The following is a 26,617-nucleotide window of genomic DNA, read 5'->3' as shown; positions in this document are numbered from 1 at the left end:
CGCAGGGTGACACAGTGACACAGACAGAAGGGAGCTATGAGACTGTCCCTCCCCCGCAGGGTGACACAGTGACACAGACAGAAGGGAGCTATGAGTCTGTCCCTCCCCCCGCAGGGTGACACAGTGACACAGACAAAAGGGAGCTATGAGCCTGTCCCTCCCCCCGCAGGGTGACACGGTGACACAGACAGAAGGGAGCTATGAGACTGTCCCTCCCCCCACAGGGTGACACAGTGACACAGACAGAAGGGAGCTATGAGCCTGTCCCTCCCCCCGCAGGGTGACACAGACAGAAGGGAGCTATGAGCCTGTCCCTCCCCCCGCAGGGTGACACAGACAGAAGGGAGCTATGAGACTGTCCCTCCCCCCGCAGGGTGACACAGTGACACAGACAGAAGGGAGCTATGAGACTGTCCCTCCCCCCGCAGGGTGACACAGACAGAAGGGAGCTATGAGCCTGTCCCTCCCCCCGCAGGGTGACACAGACAGAAGGGAGCTATGAGACTGTCCCTCCCCCGCAGGGTGACACAGACAGAAGGGAGCTATGAGACTGTCCCTCCCCCCGCAGGGTGACACAGTGACACAGACAGAAGGGAGCTATGAGCCTGTCCCTCCCCCCGCAGGGTGACACAGTGACACAGACAGAAGGGAGCTATGAGCCTGTCCCTCCCCCCGCAGGGTGACACAGTGACACAGACAGAAGGGAGCTATGAGCCTGTCCCTCCCCCCGCAGGGTGACACAGTGACACAGACAGAAGGGAGCTATGAGCCTGTCCCTCCCCCGCAGGGTGACACAGTGACACAGACAGAAGGGAGCTATGAGCCTGTCCCTCCCCCGCAGGGTGGCACAGTGACACAGACAGAAGGGAGCTATGAGCCTGTCCCTCCCTCCGCAGGATGACACAGACAGAAGGGAGCTATGAGCCTGTCCCTCCCCCGCAGGGTGACACAGTGACACAGACAGAAGGGAGCTATGAGTCTGTCCCTCCCCCCACAGGGTGACACAGTGACACAGACAGAAGGGAGCTATGAGTCTGTCCCTCCCCCCGCAGGGTGACACAGTGACACAGACAGAAGGGAGCTATGAGTCTGTCCCTCCCCCGCAGGGTGACACAGGTGACACAGACAGAAGGGAGCTATGAGACTGTCCCTCCCCCCGCAGGGTGACACAGTGACACAGACAGAAGGGAGCTATGAGCCTGTCCCTCCCCCGCAGGGTGACACAGTGACACAGACAGAAGGGAGCTATGAGCCTGTCCCTCCCCCGCAGGGTGACACAGTGACACAGACAGAAGGGAGCAATGAGACTGTCCCTCCCCCGCAGGGTGACACAGTGACACAGACAGAAGGGAGCTATGAGCCTGTCCCTCCCCCGCAGGGTGACACAGTGACACAGACAGAAGGGAGCTATGAGCCTGTCCCTCCCCCCGCAGGGTGACACAGTGACACAGACAGAAGGGAGCTATGAGTCTGTCCCTCCCCCGCAGGGTGACACGGTGACACAGACAGAAGGGAGCTATGAGCCTGTCCCTCCCCCGCAGGGTGACACAGACAGAAGGGAGCTATGAGTCTGTCCCTCCCCCCGCAGGGTGACACAGTGACACAGACAGAAGGGAGCAATGAGACTGTCCCTCCCCCCGCAGGGTGACACAGTAACACAGACAGAAGGGAGCTATGAGCCTGTCCCTCCCCCCGCAGGGTGACACAGTGACACAGACAGAAGGGAGCTATGAGCCTGTCCTCCCCCCGCAGGGTGACACAGTGACACAGACAGAAGGGAGCTAAGAGTCTGTCCCTCCCCCCGCAGGGTGACACAGTGACACAGACAGAAGGGAGCTATGAGACTGTCCCTCCCCCCGCAGGTGACACAGTGACACAGACAGAAGGGAGCTATGAGCCTGTCCCTCCCCCCGCAGGGTGACACAGTGACACAGACAGAAGGGAGCTAAGAGTCTGTCCCTCCCCCCGCAGGGTGACACAGCGACACAGACAGAAGGGAGCTATGAGCCTGTCCCTCCCCCCGCAGGGTGACACAGTGACACAGACAGAAGGGAGCTATGAGACTGTCCCTCCCCCGCAGGGTGACACAGTGACACAGACAGAAGGGAGCTATGAGACTGTCCCTCCCCCCGCAGGGTGACACAGTGACACAGACAGAAGGGAGCTATGAGCCTGTCCCTCCCCCCGCAGGGTGACACAGTGACACAGACAGAAGGAGCTATGAGGCTGTCCCTCCCCCGCAGGGTGACACAGTGACACAGACAGAAGGAAGCTATGAGCCTGTCCCTCCCCCGCAGGGTGACACAGTGACACAGACAGAAGGGAGCTATGAGCCTGTCCCTCCCCCCGCAGGGTGACACAGTGACACAGACAGAAGGGAGCTATGAGACTGTCCCTCCCCCCGCAGGGTGACACAGTGACACAGACAGAAGGGAGCTATGAGTCTGTCCCTCCCCCCGCAGGGTGACACAGTGACACAGACAGAAGGGAGCTATGAGCCTGTCCCTCCCCCGCAGGGTGACACAGTGACACAGACAGAAGGGAGCTATGAGCCTGTCCCTCCCCCCGCAGGGTGACACAGTGACACAGACAGAAGGGAGCTATGAGACTGTCCCTCCCCCCGCAGGGTGACACAGTGACACAGACAGAAGGGAGCTATGAGCCTGTCCCTCCCCCGCAGGGTGACACAGTGACACAGACAGAAGGGAGCTATGAGCCTGTCCCTCCCCCCGCAGGGTGACACAGTGACACAGACAGAAGGGAGCTAAGAGTCTGTCCCTCCCCCCGCAGGGTGACACAGTGACACAGACAGAAGGGAGCTATGAGACTGTCCTCCCCCCGCAGGGTGACACAGTGACACAGACAGAAGGGAGCTATGAGCCTGTCCCTCCCCCCGCAGGGTGACACAGTGACACAGACAGAAGGGAGCTAAGAGTCTGTCCCTCCCCCCGCAGGGTGACACAGTGACACAGACAGAAGGGAGCTATGAGCCTGTCCCTCCCCCCGCAGGGTGACACAGTGACACAGACAGAAGGGAGCTATGAGTCTGTCCCTCCCCCCGCAGGGTGACACAGTGACACAGACAGAAGGGAGCTATGAGCCTGTCCCTCCCCCCGCAGGTGACACAGTGACACTTACACTCTCTTCCCCTGGACTATATCCACGTAGTCCTCAGAGCGGGCGTAGTAGCCCTCGGGGCTCAGAGCCCCCAGAAGTTGGACCACAGCTTCCCACTGCGTGACACCATGGGGGCAATGACTTTCCTGTGGGGAGAGAGGTCAGTGTGTCATTATCTCCCCCCCCTCACTTATTCTCCTGGATCAGTATATACAGCCCCCCCCCCCCTCACTTATTCTCCTGGATCAGTATATACAGCCCCCCCCCCCCCCTCACTTATTCTCCTGGATCAGTATATACAGCCCCCTCCCCCCTCACTTATTCTCCTGGATCAGTATATACAGCCCCCCCCCCCCCTCACTTATTCTCCTGGATCAGTATATACAGCCCTCCCCCCCTCACTTATTCTCCTGGATCAGTATATAATGCCCGCCCCCTCCCCCCTCACTTATTCTCCTGGATCAGTATATAATGCCCGCCCCCTCCCCCCTCACTTATTCTCCTGGATCAGTATATAATGCCCCCTCCCCCCTCACTTATTCTCCTGGATCAGTATATAATGCCCGCCCCCTCCCCCCTCACTTATTCTGCTGGATCAGTATATACAGCCCTCCCCCCCTCACTTATTCTCCTGGATCAGTATATAATGCCCGCCCCCCCTCACTTATTCTCCTGGATCAGTATATATAGGCCCCCCTCACTTATTCTCCTGGATCAGTATATATAGGCCCCCCCTCACTTATTCTCCTGGATCAGTATATATAGGCCCCCCTCACTTATTCTCCTGGATCAGTATATATAGGCCCCCCCCTAACTTATTCTCCTGGATCAGTATATATAGCCCCCACCCTCACTTGTTCTCCTGGATCAGTATATATAGCCCCCCCCTCACTTATTCTCCTGGATCAGTATATAATGCCCCCCCCTCACTTATTCTCCTGGATCAGTATATATAGCCCCCCCTCACTTATTCTCCTGGATCAGTATATAATGCCCCCCCCTCACTTATTCTCCTGGATCAGTATATAATGCCCCCCCTCACTTATTCTCCTGGATCAGTATATATAGCCCCCCCCCTCACTTATTCTCCTGGATCAGTATATATAGGGTGTCCGGGTTGGTTATCACCACGTCTGCATCCAGGCTGTAGTAATATCCGCAGCTCTCGTCCTGCCGGCACATGTCCCTGAGGGGGAGAAGGAGGAAACCCGATAAACACAATAGCCAACCAGATCCCTCCATTCTGTCCAACCTCTGACCCCAAATTATCACAGCAGAGATTCCTATAAGGTAATAGGGACAGCGGTGCCCCCCTGTGATGGGATAAGAGGGCGTCTCACACACAGGATTCCTATAAGGTAATAGGGTCAGCGGTGCCTCCCTGTGATGGGATAAGAGGGCGTCTCACACAGGGGGTTCCTATAAGGTAATAGGGTCAGCGGTGCCCCCATGTGATGGGATAAGAGGGCGTCTCACACACAGGATTCCTATAAGGTAATAGGGACAGCGGCGCCCCCCTGTGATGGGATAAGAGGGCGTCTCACACACAGGGGATTCCTATAAGGTAATAGGGACAGCGGTGCCCCCCTGTGATGGGATAAGAGGGCGTCTCACACACGGGGGGTTCCTATAAGGTAATAGGGACAGCGGTGCCTCCCTGTGATGGGATAAGAGGGCGTCTCACACACGGGGTCCCTATAAAATAATAGCGTCAGCGGTGCCTCCCTGTGATGGGATAAGAGGGCGTCTCACACACAGGATTCCTATAAGGTAATAGGGTCAGCGGTGCCCCCCTGTGATGGGATAAGAGGGCGTCTCACACACACACGGGATTCCTATAAGGTAAAGGAAACAGCGGCGCCTCCTTGTGATGGGATAAGAGGGCGTCTCACACACGGGATTCCTATAAGGTAATAGGGTCAGCGGTGCCTCCCTGTGATGGGATAAGAGGGCGTCTCACACACAGGGGATTCCTATAAGGTAATAGGGACAGCGGTGCCTCCCTGTGATGGGATAAGAGGGCGTCTCACACACGGGGTCCCTATAAAATAATAGCGTCAGCGGTGCCTCCCTGTGATGGGATAAGAGGGCGTCTCACACACAGGATTCCTATAAGGTAATAGGGACAGCGGTGCCCCCCTGTGATGGGATAAGAGGGCGTCTCACACACAGGATTCCTATAAGGTAATAGGGACAGCGGTGCCTCCCTGTGATGGGATAAGAGGGCGTCTCACACACGGGATTCCTATAAGGTAATAGGGTCAGCGGTGCCTCCCTGTGATGGGATAAGAGGGCATCTCACACACAGGGGATTCCTATAAGGTAATAGGGACAGCAGTGCCTCCCTGTGATGGGAAAAGAGGGCGTCTCACACACAGGGGATTCCTATAAGGTAATAGGGACAGCGGCGCCTCCCTGTGATGGGAAAAGAGGGCGTCACACACACGGGATTCCTATAAGGTAATTGTAGAGGGAGAAAGGGGGTGGCCCGGGATTAAAGGGGTTACACCCCATTTGGCCTCCCCTGACCTCACCCGGGAGTCAAAGGGTTAACTGGGCTAAGACCCAGAACAGTGATTTAACCCCTGTAATGACATGTACATGTGTATTCCCGTTTCCCCTGTTCCATTGTAATGTCTGGTTTAATCAGTGTCTGCATCACACACACTAGAATCCATCCGGGAGCACAAGGGTTAATAGTCCTTTAATGATTATAGCTCTTTTCTTTCCCGCCTTTTCAGGCACCATTTTGCAGGTCCCCATTGGCCGCCATTAGGGCTCCATGCATTCTAATGGAGAATCTTGTTGTTTTAGTCCTGTTTCCTGTAAAGACCAGCAGGTGGCGTCCGAGAGGGAGAGTGCCGGTTTCCCATTGAAAGTTGATGGGCCCACTGACTTCAATGGAGGTTCCTCGAGGTAACTTTCGAAGAACAAGTTGGCTGCCGTCCAGACCGCAAACCGGATACATTTTCAATAGGAGAGCTTTGATCACTTACAAGTCAAGGTCAACGTCAAGTGGCGTGGGAATAAACAGTTCTAGGGCCCCTAGGAATAAAATTCTTTTTGTCCCTAGTTCCTAGGCTTCCCCCCACTCGACCACAACCGGGTCCCCCAAATCCTGGACCCCGATAAGGGTCGAACCAAGAAGAACGGGTCGCGCCATAGGCTTTGCCGGCGTCGGCAGAAACGGCTCAGAAAAATGACTAAGTGTGAAATGCTGTATTTTGGTACTCCATATCTCCGGTTCCGGAGGGCCCAGCGGATAAAGGTTTGGGGTATCTGCAGTCACTGCTCCAGCCTCCCTGCAGAACCATCCTTGACCCTCCTGGACCAACCCGACGGAGTATGGACCCCCTTGAAGGTTCGGGACTTTTCCCATAGACTTCAATGGCGGAGAAACCCCATTGACCTCAATGGCGGCAATTTACCATTGAAAGTCTATGGCGGAGAAGCCCGTTGTTTTCAATGGGGATTTAGTGAAAAGCTGAGATTTCTTTTTTAGCGGAGATTTTTGTATTAAAATGGAAAATTATTTAATGTGCATTTGTGTATCTCCGGTTCCGTAGGTCGTAGCGAGCTTTTTGGACCATATGGTGTCCCAGTTCCGGCCATGAGAACTGGGAAGTTTGGTTCTGCTAGACCCAACAGAACCGGATATTTTAATACGTTTATGTTTTATGTTTTACACTGTATCCCAAGGTATGGACAAAGACCCAGAGGAAATTCCTTTGCATACCAGGATAGCAGATGGCCCTAAAGGCGACCCAATGTCTAGGACTTAAGTATTGTTCAAAGGGTTTTATCACCCTCCCTGTTTATTTAAGGGCGGAGGAGGCTCAAACCAGAGCAGTCTTTAAGTGTCCCATTTATCACCTTCCAACAAAGGTTTTCCTGCCTGAGATCCAAATGGGTAGACTGGCTAGCATCCCATTTGCATATGTGGGGCTACAGAAATGAGACCCCAGAGTTCTACTGCGCCTGTGCCAGCTAGCAGGGGGGCATGTACTAAAATGCGTTCCCCCATCAAAGATTGGCTGGAGGTAATTGAAAACCAATCACAGGTACTTAAGGTTAAGGATAGAGGGACAAAAGGTTTATAAACTGCTGTCCACCCATATATCCTTTGTCTTCGTTTGCTGATATGGTTACCTGATATCACCTGAATGATTACCTGATTGCTGAAGAGAAATGCTACATCAAACTTCTCATTCCCCAACCCCTAAGTAAGTGTACTTCTTGTCTGTTACTGTATTATTCGTGTGTTCACCTATCCTAAGGAATAAAATCACTTTATTATATCTTAAGCCTCGTTCAGTTCAAACCCAGTTATTTTTGTGTAATATTAATAGACCTGTGTAGGCTATCGTCACAGGCATATTAATAAAAGTGGTGGCAGCGGCGGGATTGAACTGGACCTAGATTACAGTATTCTGCGGGGTACTGTGATCTAGTGGGGACTCAATGGTAATTGCGAGTTCCTGGGTCTAAAGATATTGAACACACGTTAGTGCAACAAGTAACGCAAGTTGTCACACCACCTCACCTGCTGCGACCCAGAACCATGAGTGAAGCGGAGAGTGTCTATTACCTGAAAACTAGAAGTCAGCTAAAAGACAAGTGCCGAGTATATGGACTGGAATATGTGGACCAGGATGTCGAGGACATGGTTGCCGCAATCACAGCTCATGAAGCCGAGCTTGCAGTCTCAGGATACGACTCAGCTTGCCCTGGTACAGCCGCCCGGAGATCAGGGACTGAACCCAGTGCCGGAGCTGCAGGATCCCGGGGAGGGAACAAGTGCACCCCCCGGGACAAGTGCAACAAGAGGGGCACCGATGGCTACGGCCACCAGCCCGTTTACCTCTGAAATGTTGGCACTGATTACAACATGGGGAGACCGAGGGACAGCGGAGGAGTAGCTAAAGTTTATCTCAATGGCAGTGAACAGACCCGCTTATTGCCCCCCAGTCCAAACCCGCAAAGATGAACTCCAACTGGACAAGCACAGTCTCACCAGGTACGTGGAAGGCACTGATCGGATCGACATGTTTTTAAGGAACTTTGAAACGCAGTGCCTGCGGTACAAGGTGCTTCCCCAGCACAGGGTTGCACGCTTGGACCCGCTACTCTCCGGCTTGGCTAAGCAGACCTTGATGGCGCTTACAGAGGAGTATGCTGATGACTATGACCACCTGAAAGAACTTTTGCTATTTCAGCACGGTTTTACCCCTGAAGCTTACCGGGGTAAGTTCCGGCTGGAGGAGAGGCACCCTCAGGAGACCTATGTCACTTATGTGACCCGCATGGCTTTGTACGGGTTACACTGGGTGGAGGGCTCTGAGGCCAGGACTTACCAACGCCTGCTGGACCTCATCTTTCAGGAGCAGCTCATGCAGCAGTGCCCGCCGGCGGTGAGGGCTTTTGTGTATGATAAAAAGCCCAAGACTTACACCGAGGCGGCGAGGATGGCAGATGACTATGTGGTCAGCAGTTCCCAGATGACCACCAAGGCACCCGCCAAAGCGGCGATTGCGCCGGTACCACCCAAGAAAGCTGTGAGTACCCCCCAGTGGACCCAAAAGCCGCCTGCGGGCAGCGGGTCACCAAAGGCGGGAGAGCTCCGGCATGAGCGCCGGTGCTACAATTGCAACAGCACTGGTCACCTCAGACCAGATTGCCCAGAACCCCTGCGTTCCAACGGACCCTATCGAGGGCAACGCACCCCAGCTGCGAAGCCGGTAGCCCGCGTGCGGGTGGCTTCCACCAAAGAGCCAGGACCGGTCATGGAAACAACTCCCAGCGAGACGTCCCATGTCACCCCTATCCCGGTTTCATCGGTGCCTACAGCCAGGAGCGGAGGACATCTCCGCGCAGACCTGCAGCAGACGGCCGGCCGGAGCAAACATCTTACCCCGGTCACAGTCGGTGACCAGCAAGCAGTCGGCTTGCTTGATTCAGGAGCCGCAGTGACCCTGGTCCGACCTGATATGGTCCGGCCAGAGGAATTGCTCCCAGGCCCTGGGATGCAGATCACCAACGGAGAGCCACGTTTCCTGCAGGTGGCCCGCATCTTTTTGGATTGGGGGGTGGGCAAGGGTGTTCGGGAGGTGGGGGTTTTACCCGGTTTGGATGCCGACATTCTTTTGGGCAACGACCAGGGACCGATGACCTGCACCTACGACCGTGTGCCCCAGCCCGCTGCAGTGGCGGCAGTTACCCGGAGCCAGACCGCGGCAATGCCGGCGGCGGCCACTCCAGTCCCCCAGCCTTTGGGACCAACGTTAGCGGAGGGCACAGAGGAGCCCGGGGAGGTAAGCCAGGATCAGTTGCAACCACAGGCTGACTTACTGTTTCCCCTTACCTTGTCCCCTTCCCCTGACAATGACATGACTGGGGGGTGGCCAGACTTAGGAGCCCAGTTTAGGGAGGCAGTGAAGACAGACCCTACCCTGGCCGGCGTGAGACTTCGGGCGTCCGAATCTCAGGCAGGGGAGGGCACTGAACGCTGCCTATGGCATAAGGGACTCCTATACAGAGAAGAAGGGAACCCGGGGAGAGAGAAGGGATTGACCGGTAAGCGACAGCTAGTAGTGCCCCAGGGGTACCGACAGCAATTGTTACGGGTAGCTCACTCTATTCCGTTAGCGGGACATCAGGGGGTCACCAGGACGCGAGCCCGGTTATTACTGCGTTACTACTGGCCGGGGGCATCCCGGGATGCGAGCAATTTCTGCCGCTCTTGTGACGCCTGCCAGCGAGTGGGTAAGGCGGGCGACCGTGTGAAGGCACCCCTGAAACCCCTACCGATAATAGGGGAACCCTTCCAGAAGGTAGCGATGGACCTGATAGGACCCCTCATGATTCCTAGCAGGTCAGGGAAGCGCTACATCCTCACGGTGGTGGATTTTGCCACCCGGTACCCTGAGGCGGTAGCGCTCGGCACCATAAGTGCCAAGACAGTGGCAGCAGCTCTGCTGAACATTTTTGCTAGGGTAGGTTTCCCTAGTGAGATCCTAACCGATCAGGGGTCGCAGTTCATGAGTTAACTGTTACATTGTCTCTGGGATGCCTGCGGTGTACAGCACCGGCGCACTACCCCTTACCATCCCCAGACAAACGGATTATGTGAGAGGTTTAACGGGACCCTGAAGCAGATGCTTCGGATCTTTATAGAGGCGGAGGGGAAAGACTGGGAGATTCACCTGCAGCACTTGCTGTTTGCATACCGAGAGGTACCGCAAGAATCTACAGGCTTCTCTCCCTTCGAGCTACTATATGGCCGCAGGGTACGTGGACCTCTGGACCTATTCCGTGAGGGATGGGAAGGGGAGACTACCGCTACTGATGCTTCAGTGATCCAGTATGTGGTAGATCTCAGAGACCGGTTAGAGATGCTCATGGGGGTGGCCCAGGACCACCTCAGGGCTGCTCAGACCAAGCAAAAGCAATGGTATGACCAGCAGCCCGTAGCAGAGAATTCATCCCAGGACAGCAGGTGCTTGTTCTCAAACCCACTCGGGAGAACAAGCTGATGGCTGCCTGGTCGGGACCGTACTCGGTTATCCGAAAGGTGAATGAGTGCAACTATGTTGTACAGGTAGCGCCTGAGAGGCACAAGACATACCACATCAACATGTTGAAAGAGTACCGAACACCGAGTAAGGGAGCAGTGCTGGCCATTTGTAGCCCACTGCTGTAGGATCCGGCGAGCAATGCTCTGCCTGATCTCCTAGGGGAGGCTAGGCAGGGAAACACTGTGGAACAGGTAGAGATAGGGGCACAGTTGAGTTCTAGGCAGAAGGTAGAAGCCAGGGACATGCTAGCTCAGTATAGCGCCCTCTTCACTGACATGCCAGGGACTACACATCTCACCAAACACCCAGTACACACAGGGGACCTGCAGCCTCTGCATAAGCACGCTTATAGAGTCAAGACCAGTATGGAGAGAGAGATTGAGGAGATGCTGATCCTAGGGGTAATTACTCCGTCCCAGAGCCCTTGGGCAAGTCCAGTAGTCCTAGTTCCTAAAAAGGACAAGACCACCAGGTTTTGTGTGGACTACCGGTTGCTCAACGCTGGGACGGTGTCAGATGCTTACCCCATGCCCCGCATGGATGAGTTACTAGATGAACTCGCAGGGGCAAAGTATCTGACCACCATGGATTTGAGCAAAGGCTATTGGCAAATCCCACTGACCCTGGAGGCTAGGGAGAAGTCAGCATTCATCATTCCAAGTGGCCTCTATGAGTTCTTAGTGATGCCATTTGGGATGAAGAATGCCCCGGCTACCTTTCAACGCCTGGTCAATAGGTTACTGGAAGGGATGCAGAGCTATGCCAGGGCTTACTTAGATGACATTGCTGTCTTTAGTAATTCCTGGGAATCCCACATAGGACATGTAGCTGCGGTGCTGGATAGGATCAGGAAGGCTGGGCTTACCTTAAAACCCACTAAGTGTATGGTAGGGATGGCAGAACTCCTGTACTTAGGGCACAGGGTGGGTGGAGGGCATCTCAAGCCAGAGCCAGCCAAGGTAGAAGCCATAGTTGAGTGGCCTGTTCCAAAAACCAAGAAACAGGTCATGGCATTTTTGGGCACCACAGGGTACTATAGGAAATTTGTCCCACAGTACAGCGCCCTGGCCAAACCCCTGACTGATCTGACCAAGAAGCAACTGCCTGTGCTTATTACCTGGTCTCCTGCCTGTGAAACTGCTTTCCAGGCCCTGAAAACTGCGCTTGCTGGAGCCCCCATACTGGCTGCTCCAGACTATACCAAGCATTTTCTTATACAAACTGATGCCTCAGACTTTGGTGTGGGGGCTGTGTTGAGCCAGGTGGGGGACGACGGCCAAGAGCACCCTGTGGTGTATCTAAGTCGCAAACTGCTCCCCAGGGAAGTGGCATATGCCACCATTGAGAAGGAGTACTTGGCCATTGTGTGGGCACTCAAAAAGCTCCAGCCCTATGTCTATGGGAGGGCTTTCACGGTCACCACAGACCACAACCCCCTGAGTTGGCTGCAGAGGGTATCAGGGGAAAATGCCAAACTGCTGAGATGGAGCTTGGCTTTGCAAGAATTTGAATTTACCATTCAACACAAGAAGGGCAGTGAAAACAGCAATGCTGATGAACTTTCACGCCAGGACTATCCCTCTGAGACTGAATTCATTAATGGTGCCAGCAGTGCCCCACTCCCTGTTAGGGCCAGTGGGCCACAGGTCACCCATTAAGAAGGGGAGGTGTAGAGGGAGAAAGGGGGTGGCCCGGGATTACACCCCATTTGGCCATCCCGACCTCACCCGGGAGTCAAAGGGTTAACTGGGCTAAGACCCAGAACAGTGATTTAACCCCTGTAATGACATGTACATGTGTATTCCCCTGTTCCATTGTAATGTCTGGTTTAATCAGTGTCTGCATCACACACACACTAGAATCCATCCGGGAGCACAAGGGTTAATAGTCCTTTAATGATTATAGCTCTTTGTGAAGTTTTCCCGCCTTTTCAGGCACCATTTTGCAGGTCCCCATTGGCCGCCATTAGGGCTCCATGCATCTAATGGAGAATCTTGTTGTTTTAGTCCTGTTTCCTGTAAAGACCAGCAGGTGGCGTCCGAGAGGGAGAGCGGCGGTTTCCCATTGAAAGTCGATGGGCCCATTGACTTCAATGGAGGTTCCTCGAGGTAACTTTCGAAGAACAAGATGGCTGCCGTCCAGACCGCAAACCGCAAAGCGGATACATTTCCAATAGGAGAGCTTTGATCACTTACAAGTCAAGGTCAACGTCAAGTGGCGTGGGAATAAACAGTTCTAGGGCCCCTAGGAATAAAATTCTTTTTGTCCCTAGTTCCTAGGCTTCCCCCCACTCGACCACAACCGGGTCCCCAAATCCTGGACCCCTGATAAGGGTCGAACCAAGAAGAACAGGTCGCGCCATAGGCTTTGCCGGCGGTGGCAGAAATGGCTCAGAAAAATGACTAAGTGTGAAATGCTGTATTTTGGTACTCCATATCTCCGGTTCCGGAGGGCCCAGCGGATCAAGGTTTGGGGTATCTGCAGTCACTGCTCCGGCCTCCCTGCAGAACCATCCTTGACCCTCCTGGACCAACCCGACGGAGTATGGACCCCCTTGAAGGTTCGGGACTTTTCCCATAGACTTCAATGGCGGAGAAACCCCATTGACCTCAATGGCGGCAATTTACCATTGAAAGTCTATGGCGGAGAAACCCGTTGTTTTCAATGGGGATTTAGTGAAAAGCTGAGATTTCTTTTTTAGCGGAGATTTTTGTATTAAAATGGAAAATGATTTAATGTGCATTTGTGTATCTCCGGTTCCGTAGGTCGTAGCGAGTCTCTTTTTGGACCATATAGTGTCCCAGTTCCGGCCATGAGAACTGGGAAGTTTGGTTCTGCTAGACCCAACAGAACCGGATATTTTAATACGTTTATGTTTTATGTTTTACACTGTATCCCAAGGTATGGACAAAGACCCAGACACTCCCTGTTTATTTAAGGGCGGAGGAGGCTCAAACCAGAGCAGTCTTTAAGTGTCCCATTTATCACCTTCCAACAAAGGTTTTCCTGCCTGAGATCCAAATGGGTAGACTGGCTGGCATTCCATTTGCATATGTGGGGCTACAGAAATGAGACCCCAGAGTTCTACTGCGCCTGTGCCAGCTAGCAGGGGGCATGTACTAAAATGCGTTCCCCCATCAAAGATTGGCTGGAGGTAATTGAAAACCAATCACAGGTACTTAAGGTTAAGGATAGAGGGACAAAAGGTTTATAAACTGCTGTCCACCAATATATCCTTTGTCTTCGTTTGCTGATATGGTTACCTGATATCACCTGAATGATTACCTGATTGCTGAAGAGAAATGCTACATCAAACTTCTCATTCCCCAACCCCTAAGTAAGTGTACTTCTTGTCTGTTACTGTATTATTCGTGTGTTCACCTATCCTAAGGAATAAAATCACTTTATTATATCTTAAGCCTCGTTCAGTTCAAACCCAGTTATTTTTGTGTACTATTAATAGACCTGTGTAGGCTATTGTCACAGTAAAAGGGTCAGCGATGCCTCCCTGTGATGGGATAAGAGGGCGTCTCACACACGGGATTCCTATAAGGTAATAGGGTCAGCGGTGCCCCCTTGTGATGGGATAAGAGGGCGTCTCACACAGGATTCCTATAAGGTAATAGGGACAGCGGTGCCTCCCTGTGATGGGATAAGAGGGTGTCTCACACACGGGATTCCTATAAGGTAATAGGGTCAGCGGTGCCTCCCTGTGATGGGATAAGAGGGCGTCTCACACACACACAGGGTTCCTATAAGGTAATAGGGTCAGCGGCGCCTCCCTGTGATGGGATAAGAGGGCGTCTCACACAGGGGATTCCTATAAGATAATAGGGACAGCGGTGCCTTCCTGGGATGGGATAAGAGGGCGTCTCACACACGGGATTCCTATAAGATAATAGGGACAGCGGCGCCTCCCTGTGATGGGATAAGAGGGCGTCTCACACACACAGGGGATTCCTATAAGGTAATAGGGTCAGCGGTGCCTCCCTGTGATGGGATAAGAGGGCGTCTCACACACAGGGGATTCCTATAAGGTAATAGGGACAGCGGTGCCTCCCTGTGATGGGATAAGAGGGCGTCTCACACACGGGGTCCCTATAAAATAATAGCGTCAGCGGTGCCTCCCTGTGATGGGATAAGAGGGCGTCTCACACACAGGATTCCTATAAGGTAATAGGGTCAGCGGCGTCCCCCTGTGATGGGATAAGAGGGCGTCTCACACACAGGGGATTCCTATAAGGTAATAGGGACAGCGGTGCCTCCCTGTGATGGGCTAAGAGGGCGTCTCACACACACGGGATTCCTATAAGATAATAGGGTCAGCGGTGCCTCCCTGTGATGGGATAAGAGGGCATCTCACAAACGGGATTCCTATAAGGTAATAGGGTCAGCCGTGCCCCCCTGTGATGGGATAAGAGGGCGTCTCACACACAGGATTCCTATAAGGTAATAGGGACAGCGGTGCCTCCCTGTGATGGGATAAGAGGGCGTCTCACACACAGGGGATTCCTATAAGATAATGGGGTCAGCGGTGCCTCCCTGTGATGGGATAAGAGGGCGTCTCACACGGGATTCCTATAAGGTAATAGGGAAAGCGATGCCCCCCTGTGATGGGATAAGAGGGCGTCTCACACACAGGGGATTTCTATACGATAATAGGGACAGCGGTGCCTCCCTGTGATGGGATAAGAGGGCGTCTCACACACACAGGATTCCTATAAGGTAATAGGGACAGCGGTGCCTCCCTGTGATGGGATAAGAGGGCGTCTCACACACAGGGGATTCCTATAAGGTAATAGGGTCAGCGGTGCCTCCCTGTGATGGGATAAGAGGGCGTCTCACACACGGGATTCCTATAAGGTAATAGGGACAGCGGTGCCTCCCTGTGATGGGATAAGAGGGCGTCTCACACACAGGGGATTCCTATAAGGTAATAGGGACAGCGGCGCCCCCCTGTGATGGGATAAGAGGGAGTCACACACACGGGATTCCTATAAGATAATAGGGACAGAGATGCCTCCCTGTGATGGGATAAGAGGGCGTCTCACACATGGGATTCCTATAAGGTAATAGGGACAGCGGTGCCTCCCTGTGATGGGATAAGAGGGCGTCTCACACACACAGGGGATTCCTATAAGGTAATAGGGACAGCGGTGCCTCCCTGTGATGGGATAAGAGGGCGTCTCACACACGGGGTTCCTATAAGGTAATAGGGACAGCGGTGCCTCCCTGTGATGGGATAAGAAGGCGTCTCACACAGGGGATTCCTATAAGGTAATAGGGACTGCGGTGCCTCCCTGTGATGGGATAAGAGGGCGTCTCACACACAGGGGATTCCTATAAGGTAATAGGGTCAGCGGTGCCTCCCTGTGATGGGATAAGAGGGCGTCTCACACACGGGATTATTATAAGGTAATAGGGACAGCGGTGCCTCCCTGTGATGGGATAAGAGGGTGTCTCACACACAGGGGATTCCTATAAGGTAATAGGGACAGCGGCGCCCCCCTGTGATGGGATAAGAGGGCGTCTCACACACAGGGGATTCCTATAAGGTAATAGGGTCAGAGATGCCTTCCTCTGTAAACTGTATTGTATGTTGTAAAATAAATGTAAACAATGGAACTTATACAGGGCCTGTCTCTCAGGATACAGGGCCTGTCTCTCAGGATACAGGGCCTGTCTCTCAGGATACAGGGCCTGTCTCTCAGGATACAGGGCCTGTCTCTCAGGATACAGGGCCTGTCTCTCAGGATACAGGGCCTGTCTCTCAGGATACAGGGCCTGTCTCTCAGGATACAGGGCCTGTCTCTCAGGATACAGGGCCTGTCTCTCAGGATACAGGGCCTGTCTCTCAGGATACAGGGCCTGTCTCTCAGGATACAGGGCCTGTCTCTCAGGATACAGGGCCTGTCTCTCAGGATACAGGGCCTGTCTCTCAGGATACAGGGCCTGTCTCTCAGGATACAGGGCCTGTCTCTCAGGATACAGGGCCTGTCTCTCAGGATACAGGGCCTGTCTCTCAGTATATAGGGCCTGTCTCTCAGTATACAGGGCCTGTCTCTCAGTATATAGGGCCTGTCTCTCAGTATATAGGGCCTGTCTCAGTATATAGGGCCTGTCTCTCAGTATACAGGGCCTGTCTCTCAGTATATAGGGCCTGTCTCTCAGTATATAGGACAGAGCCTCTGTCGTCTTTTCCATTCATACAATAGGACTTTTGAGGGGTTAGCTTTGTGTTTATAGGGCAGGAGATGGGTTAGGGTTAGCTTTGTGTTTATAGGACAGGAGTAGGGTTAGGGTTAGCTTTGTGTTTATAGGGCAGGAGTAGGGTTAGGGTTAGCTTTGTGTTTATAGGACAGGAGTAGGGTTAGGGTTAGCTTTGTGTTTATAGGGCAGGAGTAGGGTTAGGGTTAGCTTTGTGTTTATAGGACAGGAGTAGGGTTAGGGTTAGCTTTGTGTTTATAGGGCAGGAGTAGGGTTAGGGTTAGCTTTGTGTTTATAGGACAGGAGTAGGGTTAGGGTTAGCTTTGTGTTTATAGGGCAGGAGGAGGGTTAGGGTTAGCTTTGTGTTTATAGGACAGGAGTAGGGTTAGGGTTAGCTTTGTGTTTATAGGACAGGAGTAGGGTTAGGGTTAGCTTTGTGTTTATAGGACAGGAGTAGGGTTAGGGTTAGCTTTGTGTTTATAGGACAGGAGTAGGGTTAGGGTTAGCTTTGTGTTTATAGGGCAGGAGTAGGGTTAGGGTTAGCTTTGTGTTTATAGGACAGGAGTAGGGTTAGGGTTAGCTTTGTGTTTATAGGACAGGAGTAGGGTTAGGGTTAGCTTTGTGTTTATAGGACAGGAGTAGGGTTAGGGTTAGCTTTGTGTTTATAGGACAGGAGTAGCACATACTTACATCCCCATATCTCTGGCCTCCCCCTGGCTCAGAGCTTCCTCTGGTCCTACAATTTTAACGCTCGCGAAATCGTCCTTATATTTTCCCCAGAAGGCCTGAATATGTTTCTCATGATATACTTCCTATATGGGAACAAAGAACAGCCCCCATTACATACAGCCCCCATTACAGCGGGTTCCCCCCCCCCCGGAACATACAGCCCCCATTACAGCGGGATCCCCCCCCCCCCCATAACATACAGCCCCCATTACAGCGGGTTCCCCCCCCCCCGGAACATACAGCCCCCATTACAGCGGGATCCCCCCCCCCCCGGAACATACAGCCCCCATTACAGCGGGTTCCCCCCCGGAACATACAGCCCCCATTACAGCGGGTTCCCCCCCCCCCGGAACATACAGCCCCCATTACAGCGGGATCCCCCCCCCCCCCGGAACATACAGCCCCCATTACAGCGGGTTCCCCCCGGAACATACAGCCCCCATTACAGCGGGATCCCCCCCCCCCCCCGGAACATACAGCCCCCATTACAGCGGGTTCCCCCCCCGGAACATACAGCCCCCATTACAGCGGGTTCCCCCCCCGGAACATACAGACCCCATTACAGCGGGTTCCCCCCCCCCCCGGAACATACAGCCCCCATTACAGCGGGTCCCCCCCCGGAACATACAGCCCCCATTACAGCGGGTTCCCCCCCCGGAACATACAGCCCCCATTACAGCGGGTCCCCCCCCGAAACATACAGCCCCCATTACAGCGGGTCCCCCCCCGGAACATACAGCCCCCATTACAGCGGGTTCCCCCCCGGAACATACAGCCCCCATTACAGCGGGATCCCCCCCGGAACATACAGCCCCCATTACAGCGGGTTCCCCCCCGGAACATACAGCCCCCATTACAGCGGGTTCCCCCCCGGAACATACAGCCCCCATTACAGCGGGTTCCCTCCCCCCTCCGGAACATACAGCCCCCATTACAGCGGGTTCCCTCCCCCCCCGGAACATACAGCCCCCATTACAGCAGGTTCCCCCCCGGAACATACAGCCCCCATTACAGCGGGATCCCCCCCGGAACATACAGCCCCCATTACAGCGGGTTCCCCCCCGGAACATACAGCCCCCATTACAGCGGGTTCCCCCCGGAACATACAGCCCCCATTACAGCGGGTTCCCCCCCCGGAACATACAGCCCCCATTACAGCGGGTTCCCTCCCCCCCCCGGAACATACAGCCCCCATTACAGCGGGTTCCCTCCCCCCCCCGGAACATACAGCCCCCATTACAGCAGGTTCCCCCCCGGAACATACAGCCCCCATTACAGCGGGTTCCCCCCCGGAACATACAGCCCCCATTACAGCGGGTTCCCTCCCCCCCCCGGAACATACAGCCCCCATTACAGCGGGTTCCCCCCCGGAACATACAGCCCCCATTACAGCGGGTTCCCCCCCGGAACATACAGCCCCCATTACAGCGGGTTCCCCCCCCGGAACATACAGCCCCCATTACAGCGGGTTCCCCCCCGGAACATACAGCCCCCATTACAGCGGGTTCCCCCCCGGAACATACAGCCCCCATTACAGCGGGATCCCCCCGGAACATACAGCCCCCATTACAGCGGGTTCCCCCCCCGGAACATACAGCCCCCATTACAGCGGGTTCCCCCCCGGAACATACAGCCCCCATTACAGCGGGTTCCCCCCCGGAACATACAGCCCCCATTACAGCGGGATCCCCCCGGAACATACAGCCCCCATTACAGCGGGTTCCCCCCGGAACATACAGCCCCCATTACAGCGGGATCCCCCCCCGGAACATACAGCCCCCATTACAGCGGGTTCCCCCCCGGAACATACAGCCCCCATTACAGCGGGATCCCCCCCCCCCCCGGAACATACAGCCCCCATTACAGCGGGTTCCCCCCGGAACATACAGCCCCCATTACAGCGGGTTCCCCCCCCCCCCGGAACATACAGCCCCCATTACAGCGGGTTCCCCCCCCCCCCGGAACATACAGCCCCCATTACAGCGGGTTCCCCCCCCGGAACATACAGCCCCCATTACAGCGGGTTCCCCCCCCCCCCGGAACATACAGCCCCCATTACAGCGGGTTCCCCCCCCGGAACATACAGCCCCCATTACAGCGGGTTCCCCCCCGGAACATACAGCCCCCATTACAGCGGGTTCCCCCCGGAACATACAGCCCCCATTACAGTGGGATCCCCCCCCCCCGGAACATACAGCCCCCATTACAGCGGGTTCCCCCCCCCCCGGAACATACAGCCCCCATTACAGCAGGTTCCCCCCCGGAACATACAGCCCCCATTACAGCGGGTTCCCCCCCCCCCGGAACATACAGCCCCCATTACAGCGGGTTCCCCCACCCCCGGAACATACAGCCCCCATTACAGCGGGTTCCCCCCGGAACATACAGCCCCCATTACAGCGGGTTCCCCCCCGGAACATACAGCCCCCATTACAGCGGGTTCCCCCCCGGAACATACAGCCCCCATTACAGCGGGTTCCCCCCCGGAACATACAGCCCCCATTACAGCGGGTTCCCCCCCGGAACATACAGCCCCCATTACAGCGGGTTCCCCCCGGAACATACAGCCCCCATTACAGCGGGTTCCCCCCCCGGAACATACAGCCCCCATTACAGCGGGTTCCCTCCCCCCCCCGGAACATACAGCCCCCATTACAGCAGGTTCCCCCCCGGAACATACAGCCCCCATTACAGCGGGTTCCCCCCCGGAACATACAGCCCCCATTACAGCGGGTTCCCCCCCGGAACATACAGCCCCCATTACAGCGGGTTCCCTCCCCCCCCCCGGAACATACAGCCCCCATTACAGCAGGTTCCCCCCCGGAACATACAGCCCCCATTACAGCGGGTTCCCCCCCGGAACATACAGCCCCCATTACAGCGGGTTCCCCCCCGGAACATACAGCCTCCATTACAGCGGGTTCCCTCCCCCCCCGGAACATACAGCCCCCATTACAGCGGGTTCCCCCCCGGAACATACAGCCCCCATTACAGCGGGTTCCCCCCCGGAACATACAGCCCCCATTACAGCGGGTTCCCCCCCGGAACATACAGCCCCCATTACAGCGGGTTCCCCCCCGGAACATACAGCCCCCATTACAGCGGGTTCCCCCCGGAACATACAGCCCCCATTACAGCGGGATCCCCCCCCGGGAACATACAGCCCCCATTACAGCGGGTTCCCCCCCCCCCCGGAACATACAGCCCCCATTACAGCGGGTTCCCCCCGGAACATACAGCCCCCATTACAGCGGGATCCCACCCCCCCCCCCCCGGAACATACAGCCCCCATTACAGCGGGTTCCCCCCGGAACATACAGCCCCCATTACAGCGGGTTCCCCGCCGGAACATACAGCCCCCATTACAGCGGGTTCCCCCCCGGAACATACAGCCCCCATTACAGCGGTATCCCCCCCCCCCCCGGAACATACAGCCCCCATTACAGCGGGTTGCCCCCGGAACATACAGCCCCCATTACAGCGGGTTCCCCCCCCCCCGGAACATACAGCCCCCATTACAGCGGGTTCCCCCCCCCCCGGAACATACAGCCCCCATTACAGCGGGTTCCCCCCCCGGAACATACAGCCCCCATTACAGCGGGTTCCTCCCCGGAACATACAGCCCCCATTACAGCGGGATCCCCCCCCCCCCGGAACATACAGCCCCCATTACAGCGGGTTCCCCCCCACCCCCCGGAACATACAGCCCCCATTACAGCAGGTTCCCCCCCGGAACATACAGCCCCCATTACAGCGGGTTCCCCCCCCCCCCCCGGAACATACAGCCCCCATTACAGCGGGTTCCCCCACCCCCGGAACATACAGCCCCCATTACAGCGGGTTCCCCCCCCCCCCGGAACATACAGCCCCCATTACAGCGGGTTCCCCCCCGGAACATACAGCCCCCATTACAGCGGGTTCCCCCCCGGAACATACAGCCCCCATTACAGCGGGTTCCCCCCCGGAACATACAGCCCCCATTACAGCGGGTTCCCCCCCGGAACATACAGCCCCCATTACAGCGGGTTCCCCCCCGGAACATACAGCCCCCATTACAGCGGGTTCCCCCCCCCCCCCCGGAACATACAGCCCCCATTACAGCGGGTTCCCCCCCGGAACATACAGCCCCCATTACAGCGGGATCCCCCCGGAACATACACCCCCCATTACAGCGGGTTCCCCCCCCCCCCCCGGAACATACAGCCCCCATTACAGCGGGTCCCCCCCCCCCCCCCCCGGAACATACAGCCCCCATTACAGCGGGTTCCCCCCCCCCTCGGAACATACAGCCCCCATTACAGCGGGTTCCCCCCCCCCGGAACATACAGCCCCCATTACAGTGGGTTCCCCCCCGGAACATACAGCCCCCATTACAGCGGGATCCCATATACTGTCAGGGTTATAAAGGGGTTTATTAAGAGGGAGTGGTGAAGGCGGCCATATTTAAGAAGCCCACGCTTCTCTGGGGTTGGCAACCACTGGTGGGTCTGACAGTGACGTTTGGGATTAGGGGAAAGTAAAGGGGGTTTCTAATTAGGGACCAAAGTAACATAGCAGTGACATGCAATGGGATACGTATAGATGTGACTTACACTGTTGTGGATATAGAGGGACAGGTGGTTACGCGGGTAATCCAACGTCACCAATCGTTCCAGGAACTCGGGGAGGAATGGGGTGGGCTGTTCGATAAAAACCCCAAGAAGGACACGTGGTAAAGACTCATCCTATAGGAGAGAAAACAGGTTACTGTCACTGTGTCACCCTGCGGGGGGGAGGGACAGGCTCATAGCTCCCTACTGTCTGTGTCACTGTGTCACCCTGCGGGGGGGGGGGGGGGGGGGACAGCCTCATAGCTCCCTTCTGTCGGTGTCACTGTGTCACCCTGCGGGGGGAGGGACAGTCTCATAGCTCCCTTCTGTCTGTGTCACTGTGTCACCCTGCGGGGGGAGGGACAGACTCATAGCTCCATTCTGTCTGTGTCACTGTGTCACCCTGCGGGGGGAGGGACAGGCTCATAGCTCCCTTCTGTCTGTGTCACCCTGCGGGGGGAGGGACAGGCTCATAGCTCCCTTCTGTCTGTGTCACTGTGTCACCCTGCGGGGGGAGGGACAGGCTCATAGCTCCCTTCTGTCTATGTCACTGTGTCACCCTGCGGGGGAGGGACAGACTCATAGCTCCCTTCTGTCTGTGTCACTGTGTCACCCTGCGGGGGGAGGGACAGTCTCATAGCTCCCTTCTGTCTGTGTCACTGTGTCACCCTGCGGGGGGAGGGACAGACTCATAGCTCCATTCTGTCTGTGTCACTGTGTCACCCTGCGGGGGGAGGGACAGTCTCATAGCTCCCTTCTGTCTGTGTCACTGTGTCACCCTGCGGGGGAGGGACAGTCTCATAGCTCCCTTCTGTCTGTGTCACTGTGTCACCCTGCGGGGGGAGGGACAGACTCATAGCTCCCTTCTGTCTGTGTCACTGTGTCACCCTGCGGGGGGAGGGACAGTCTCATAGCTCCCTTCTGTCTGTGTCAAATGTGTCACCCTGCGGGGGAGGGACAGTCTCATAGCTCCCTTCTGTCTGTGTCACTGTGTCACCCTGTGGGGCGAGGGAATGGCTCATAGCTCCCTTCTGTCTGTACCGTGTCACCCTGCGGGGGGAGGGACAGGCTCATAGCTCCCTTCTGTCTGTGTCACCCTGCGGGGGGGAGGGACAGACTCATAGCTCCCTTCTGTCTGTGTCACTGTGTCACCCTGCGGGGGGAGGGACAGACTCATAGCTCCCTTCTGTCTGTGTCACTGTGTCACCCTGCGGGGGAGGGACAGACTCATAGCTCCCTTCTGTCTGTGTCACTGTGTCACCCTGCGGGGGGGAGGGACAGGCTCATAGTTCCTTTCTGTCTGTGTCACTGTGTCACCCTGCGGGGGGGAGGGACAGACTCATAGCTCCCTTCTGTCTGTGTCACTGTGTCACCCTGCGGGGGGAGGGACAGACTCATAGCTCCCTTCTGTCTGTGTCACTGTGTCACCCTGCGGGGGGAGGGACAGACTCATAGCTCCCTTCTGTCTGTGTCACCGTGTCACCCTGCGGGGGAGGGACAGGCTCATAGCTCCCTTCTGTCTGTGTCACCGTGTCACCCTGCGGGGGGAGGGACAGACGAATAGCTCCCTTCTGTCTGTGTCACCGTGCGGGGGGAGGGACAGACTCATAGCTCCCTTCTGTCTGTGTCACCCTGCGGGGGGAGGGACAGACTCATAGCTCCCTTCTGTCTGTGTCACCGTGTCACCCTGCGGGGGAGGGACAGACTCATAGCTCCCTTCTGTCTCTGTCACTGTGTCACCCTGCGGGGGGAGGGACAGACACATAGCTCCCTTCTGTCTGTGTCACTGTGTCACCCTGCGGGGGGGGGGGGGGGGGGGACAGCCTCATAGCTCCCTTCTGTCTGTGTCACTGTGTCACCCTGCGGGGGGAGGGACAGACTCATAGCTCCCTTCTGTCTGTGTCACTGTGTCACCCTGCGGGGGGAGGGACAGTCTCATAGCTCCCTTCTGTCTGTCACTGTCACCCTGCGGGGGGAGGGACAGTCTCATAGCTCCCTTCTGTCTGTGTCACTGTGTCACCCTGAGGGGGGAGGGACAGGCTCATAGCTCCCTTCTGTCTGTGTCACCGTGTCACCCTGCGGGGGAGGGACAGACTCATAGCTCCCTTCTGTCTGTGTCACTGTGTCACCCTGCGGGGGGAGGGACAGGCTCATAGCTCCCTTCTGTCTGTGTCACTGTGTCACCCTGCGGGGGAGGGACAGACTCATAGCTCCCTTCTGTCTGTGTCACTGTGTCACCCTGCGGGGGTAGGGACAGGCTCATAGCTCCCTTCTGTCTGTGTCACTGTGTCACCCTGCGGGGGGAGGGACAGACTCATAGCTCCCTTCTGTCTGTGTCACTGTGTCACCCTGCGGGGGGAGGGACAGACACATAGCTCCTTTCTGTCTGTACTGTGACACCCTGCGGGGGGAGGGACAGGCTCATAGCTCCCTTCTGTCTGTGTCACCCTGCGGGGGGAGGGACAGACTCATAGCTCCCTTCTGTCTGTGTCACTGTGTCACCCTGCGGGGGAGGGACAGACTCATAGCTCCCTTCTGTCTGTGTCACTGTGTCACCCTGCGGGGGGAGGGACAGACTCATAGCTCCCTTCTGTCTGTGTCACTGTGTCACCCTGCGGGGGAGGGACAGGCTCATAGTTCCTTTCTGTCTGTGTCACTGTGTCACCCTGCGGGGGGGAGGGACAGGCTCATAGTTCCTTTCTGTCTGTGTCACTGTGTCACCCTGCGGGGGGAGGGACAGACTCATAGCTCCCTTCTGTCTGTGTCACTGTGTCACCCTGCGGGGGGAGGGACAGACTCATAGCTCCCTTCTGTCTGTGTCACTGTGTCACCCTGCGGGGGAGGTACAGACTCATAGCTCCCTTCTGTCTGTGTCACTGTGTCACCCTGCGGGGGGAGGGACAGACTCATAGCTCCCTTCTGTCTGTGTCACCCTGCGGGGGGAGGGACAGACTCATAGCTCCCTTCTGTCTGTGTCACTGTGTCACCCTGCGGGGGAGGGACAGACTCATAGCTCCCTTCTGTCTGTGTCACCGTGCGGGGGGAGGGACAGGCTCATAGCTCCCTTCTATCTGTGTCACCCTGCGGGGGGAGGGACAGACTCATAGCTCCCTTCTGTCTGTGTCACTGTGTCACCCTGCGGGGGAGGGACAGACTCATAGCTCCCATCTGTCTGTGTCACTGTGTCACCTTGCGGGGGGAGGGACAGACGCATAGCTCCCTTCTGTCTGTGTCACTGTGTCACCCTGCGGGGGGAGGGACAGTCTCATAGCTCCCTTCTGTCTGTGTAACCCTGCGGGGGGAGGGACAGACTCATAGCTCCCTTCTGTCTGTGTCCCTGTCACCCTGCGGGGGGAGGGACAGGCTCATAGCTCCCTTCTGTCTGTGTCACTGTGTCACCGTGCAGGGGGAGGGACAGACTCATAGCTCCCTTCTGTCTGTGTCACCCTGCGGGGGGAGGGACAGACTCATAGCTCCCTTCTGTCTGTGTCACTGTGTCACCCTGCGGGGGGAGGGACAGACTCATAGCTCCCTTCTGTCTGTGTCACTGTGTCACCCTGCGGGGGAGGGACAGACTCATAGCTCCCTTCTGTCTGTGTCACTGTGTCACCCTGCGGGGGGAGGGACAGACTCATAGCTCCCTTCTGTCTGTGTCACTGTGTCACCCTGCGGGGGGAGGGACAGGCTCATAGCTCCCTTCTGTCTGTGTCACTGTGTCACCCTGCGGGGGGAGGGACAGGCTCATAGCTCCCTTCTGTCTGTGTCACTGTGTCACCCTGCGGGGGGGAGGGACAGGCTCATAGCTCCCTTCTGTCTGTGTCACTGTGTCACCCTGCGGGGGGAGGGACAGACTCATAGCTCCCTTCTGTCTGTGTCACTGTTTCACCCTGCGGGGGGAGGGACAGGCTCATAGCTCCCTTCTGTCTGTGTCACCCTGCGGGGGGAGGGACAGACTCATAGCTCCCTTTTGTCTGTGTCACCCTGCGGGGGGAGGGACAGACTCATAGCTCCCTTCTGTCTGTGTCACCCTGCAGGGGGAGGGACAGACTCATAGCTCCCTTCTGTCTGTGTCACCCTGCAGGGGGAGGGACAGACTCATAGCTCCCTTCTGTCTGTGTCACCCTGCAGGGGGAAGGGACAGACTCATAGCTCCCTTCTGTCTGTGTCACTGTGTCACCCTGCAGGGGGAGGGACAGGCTCATAGCTCCCTTCTGTCTGTGTCACCCTGCAGGGGGAAGGACAGACTCATAGCTCCCTTCTGTCTGTGTCACTGTGTCACACTGCGGGGGGAGGGACAGGCTCATAGCTCTCTTCTGTCTGTGTCACTGTGTCACCCTGCGGGGGGAGGGACAGGCTCATAGCTCCCATCTGTCTGTGTCACTGTGTCACGCTGCGGGGGAG

The 26,617-nt window shown here is 56.2% G+C and overlaps 1 protein-coding gene across 1 annotated transcript in view; it reads right to left on the bottom strand.

Moving 5' to 3' along the window:
* Nucleotides 1-26,617, bottom strand: part of PLOD3 (procollagen-lysine,2-oxoglutarate 5-dioxygenase 3) — a 135,797-nt gene that overhangs the window by 31,700 nt on the left and 77,480 nt on the right. The window contains 5 exon segments of the mRNA XM_075583818.1: nucleotides 3,139-3,205; nucleotides 3,208-3,263; nucleotides 4,199-4,303; nucleotides 17,589-17,710; nucleotides 22,220-22,351. Coding sequence (XP_075439933.1) covers nucleotides 3,139-3,205; nucleotides 3,208-3,263; nucleotides 4,199-4,303; nucleotides 17,589-17,710; nucleotides 22,220-22,351 — 482 coding nt within the window.

This window comes from Ascaphus truei, unplaced genomic scaffold (genome assembly GCF_040206685.1).
Source record: "Ascaphus truei isolate aAscTru1 unplaced genomic scaffold, aAscTru1.hap1 HAP1_SCAFFOLD_385, whole genome shotgun sequence".
NCBI classification, from domain to species: domain Eukaryota; kingdom Metazoa; phylum Chordata; class Amphibia; order Anura; family Ascaphidae; genus Ascaphus; species Ascaphus truei.
Note: the sequence above shows the minus strand (reverse complement) of the source record. Positions and strands in the feature narration are given on the sequence as shown.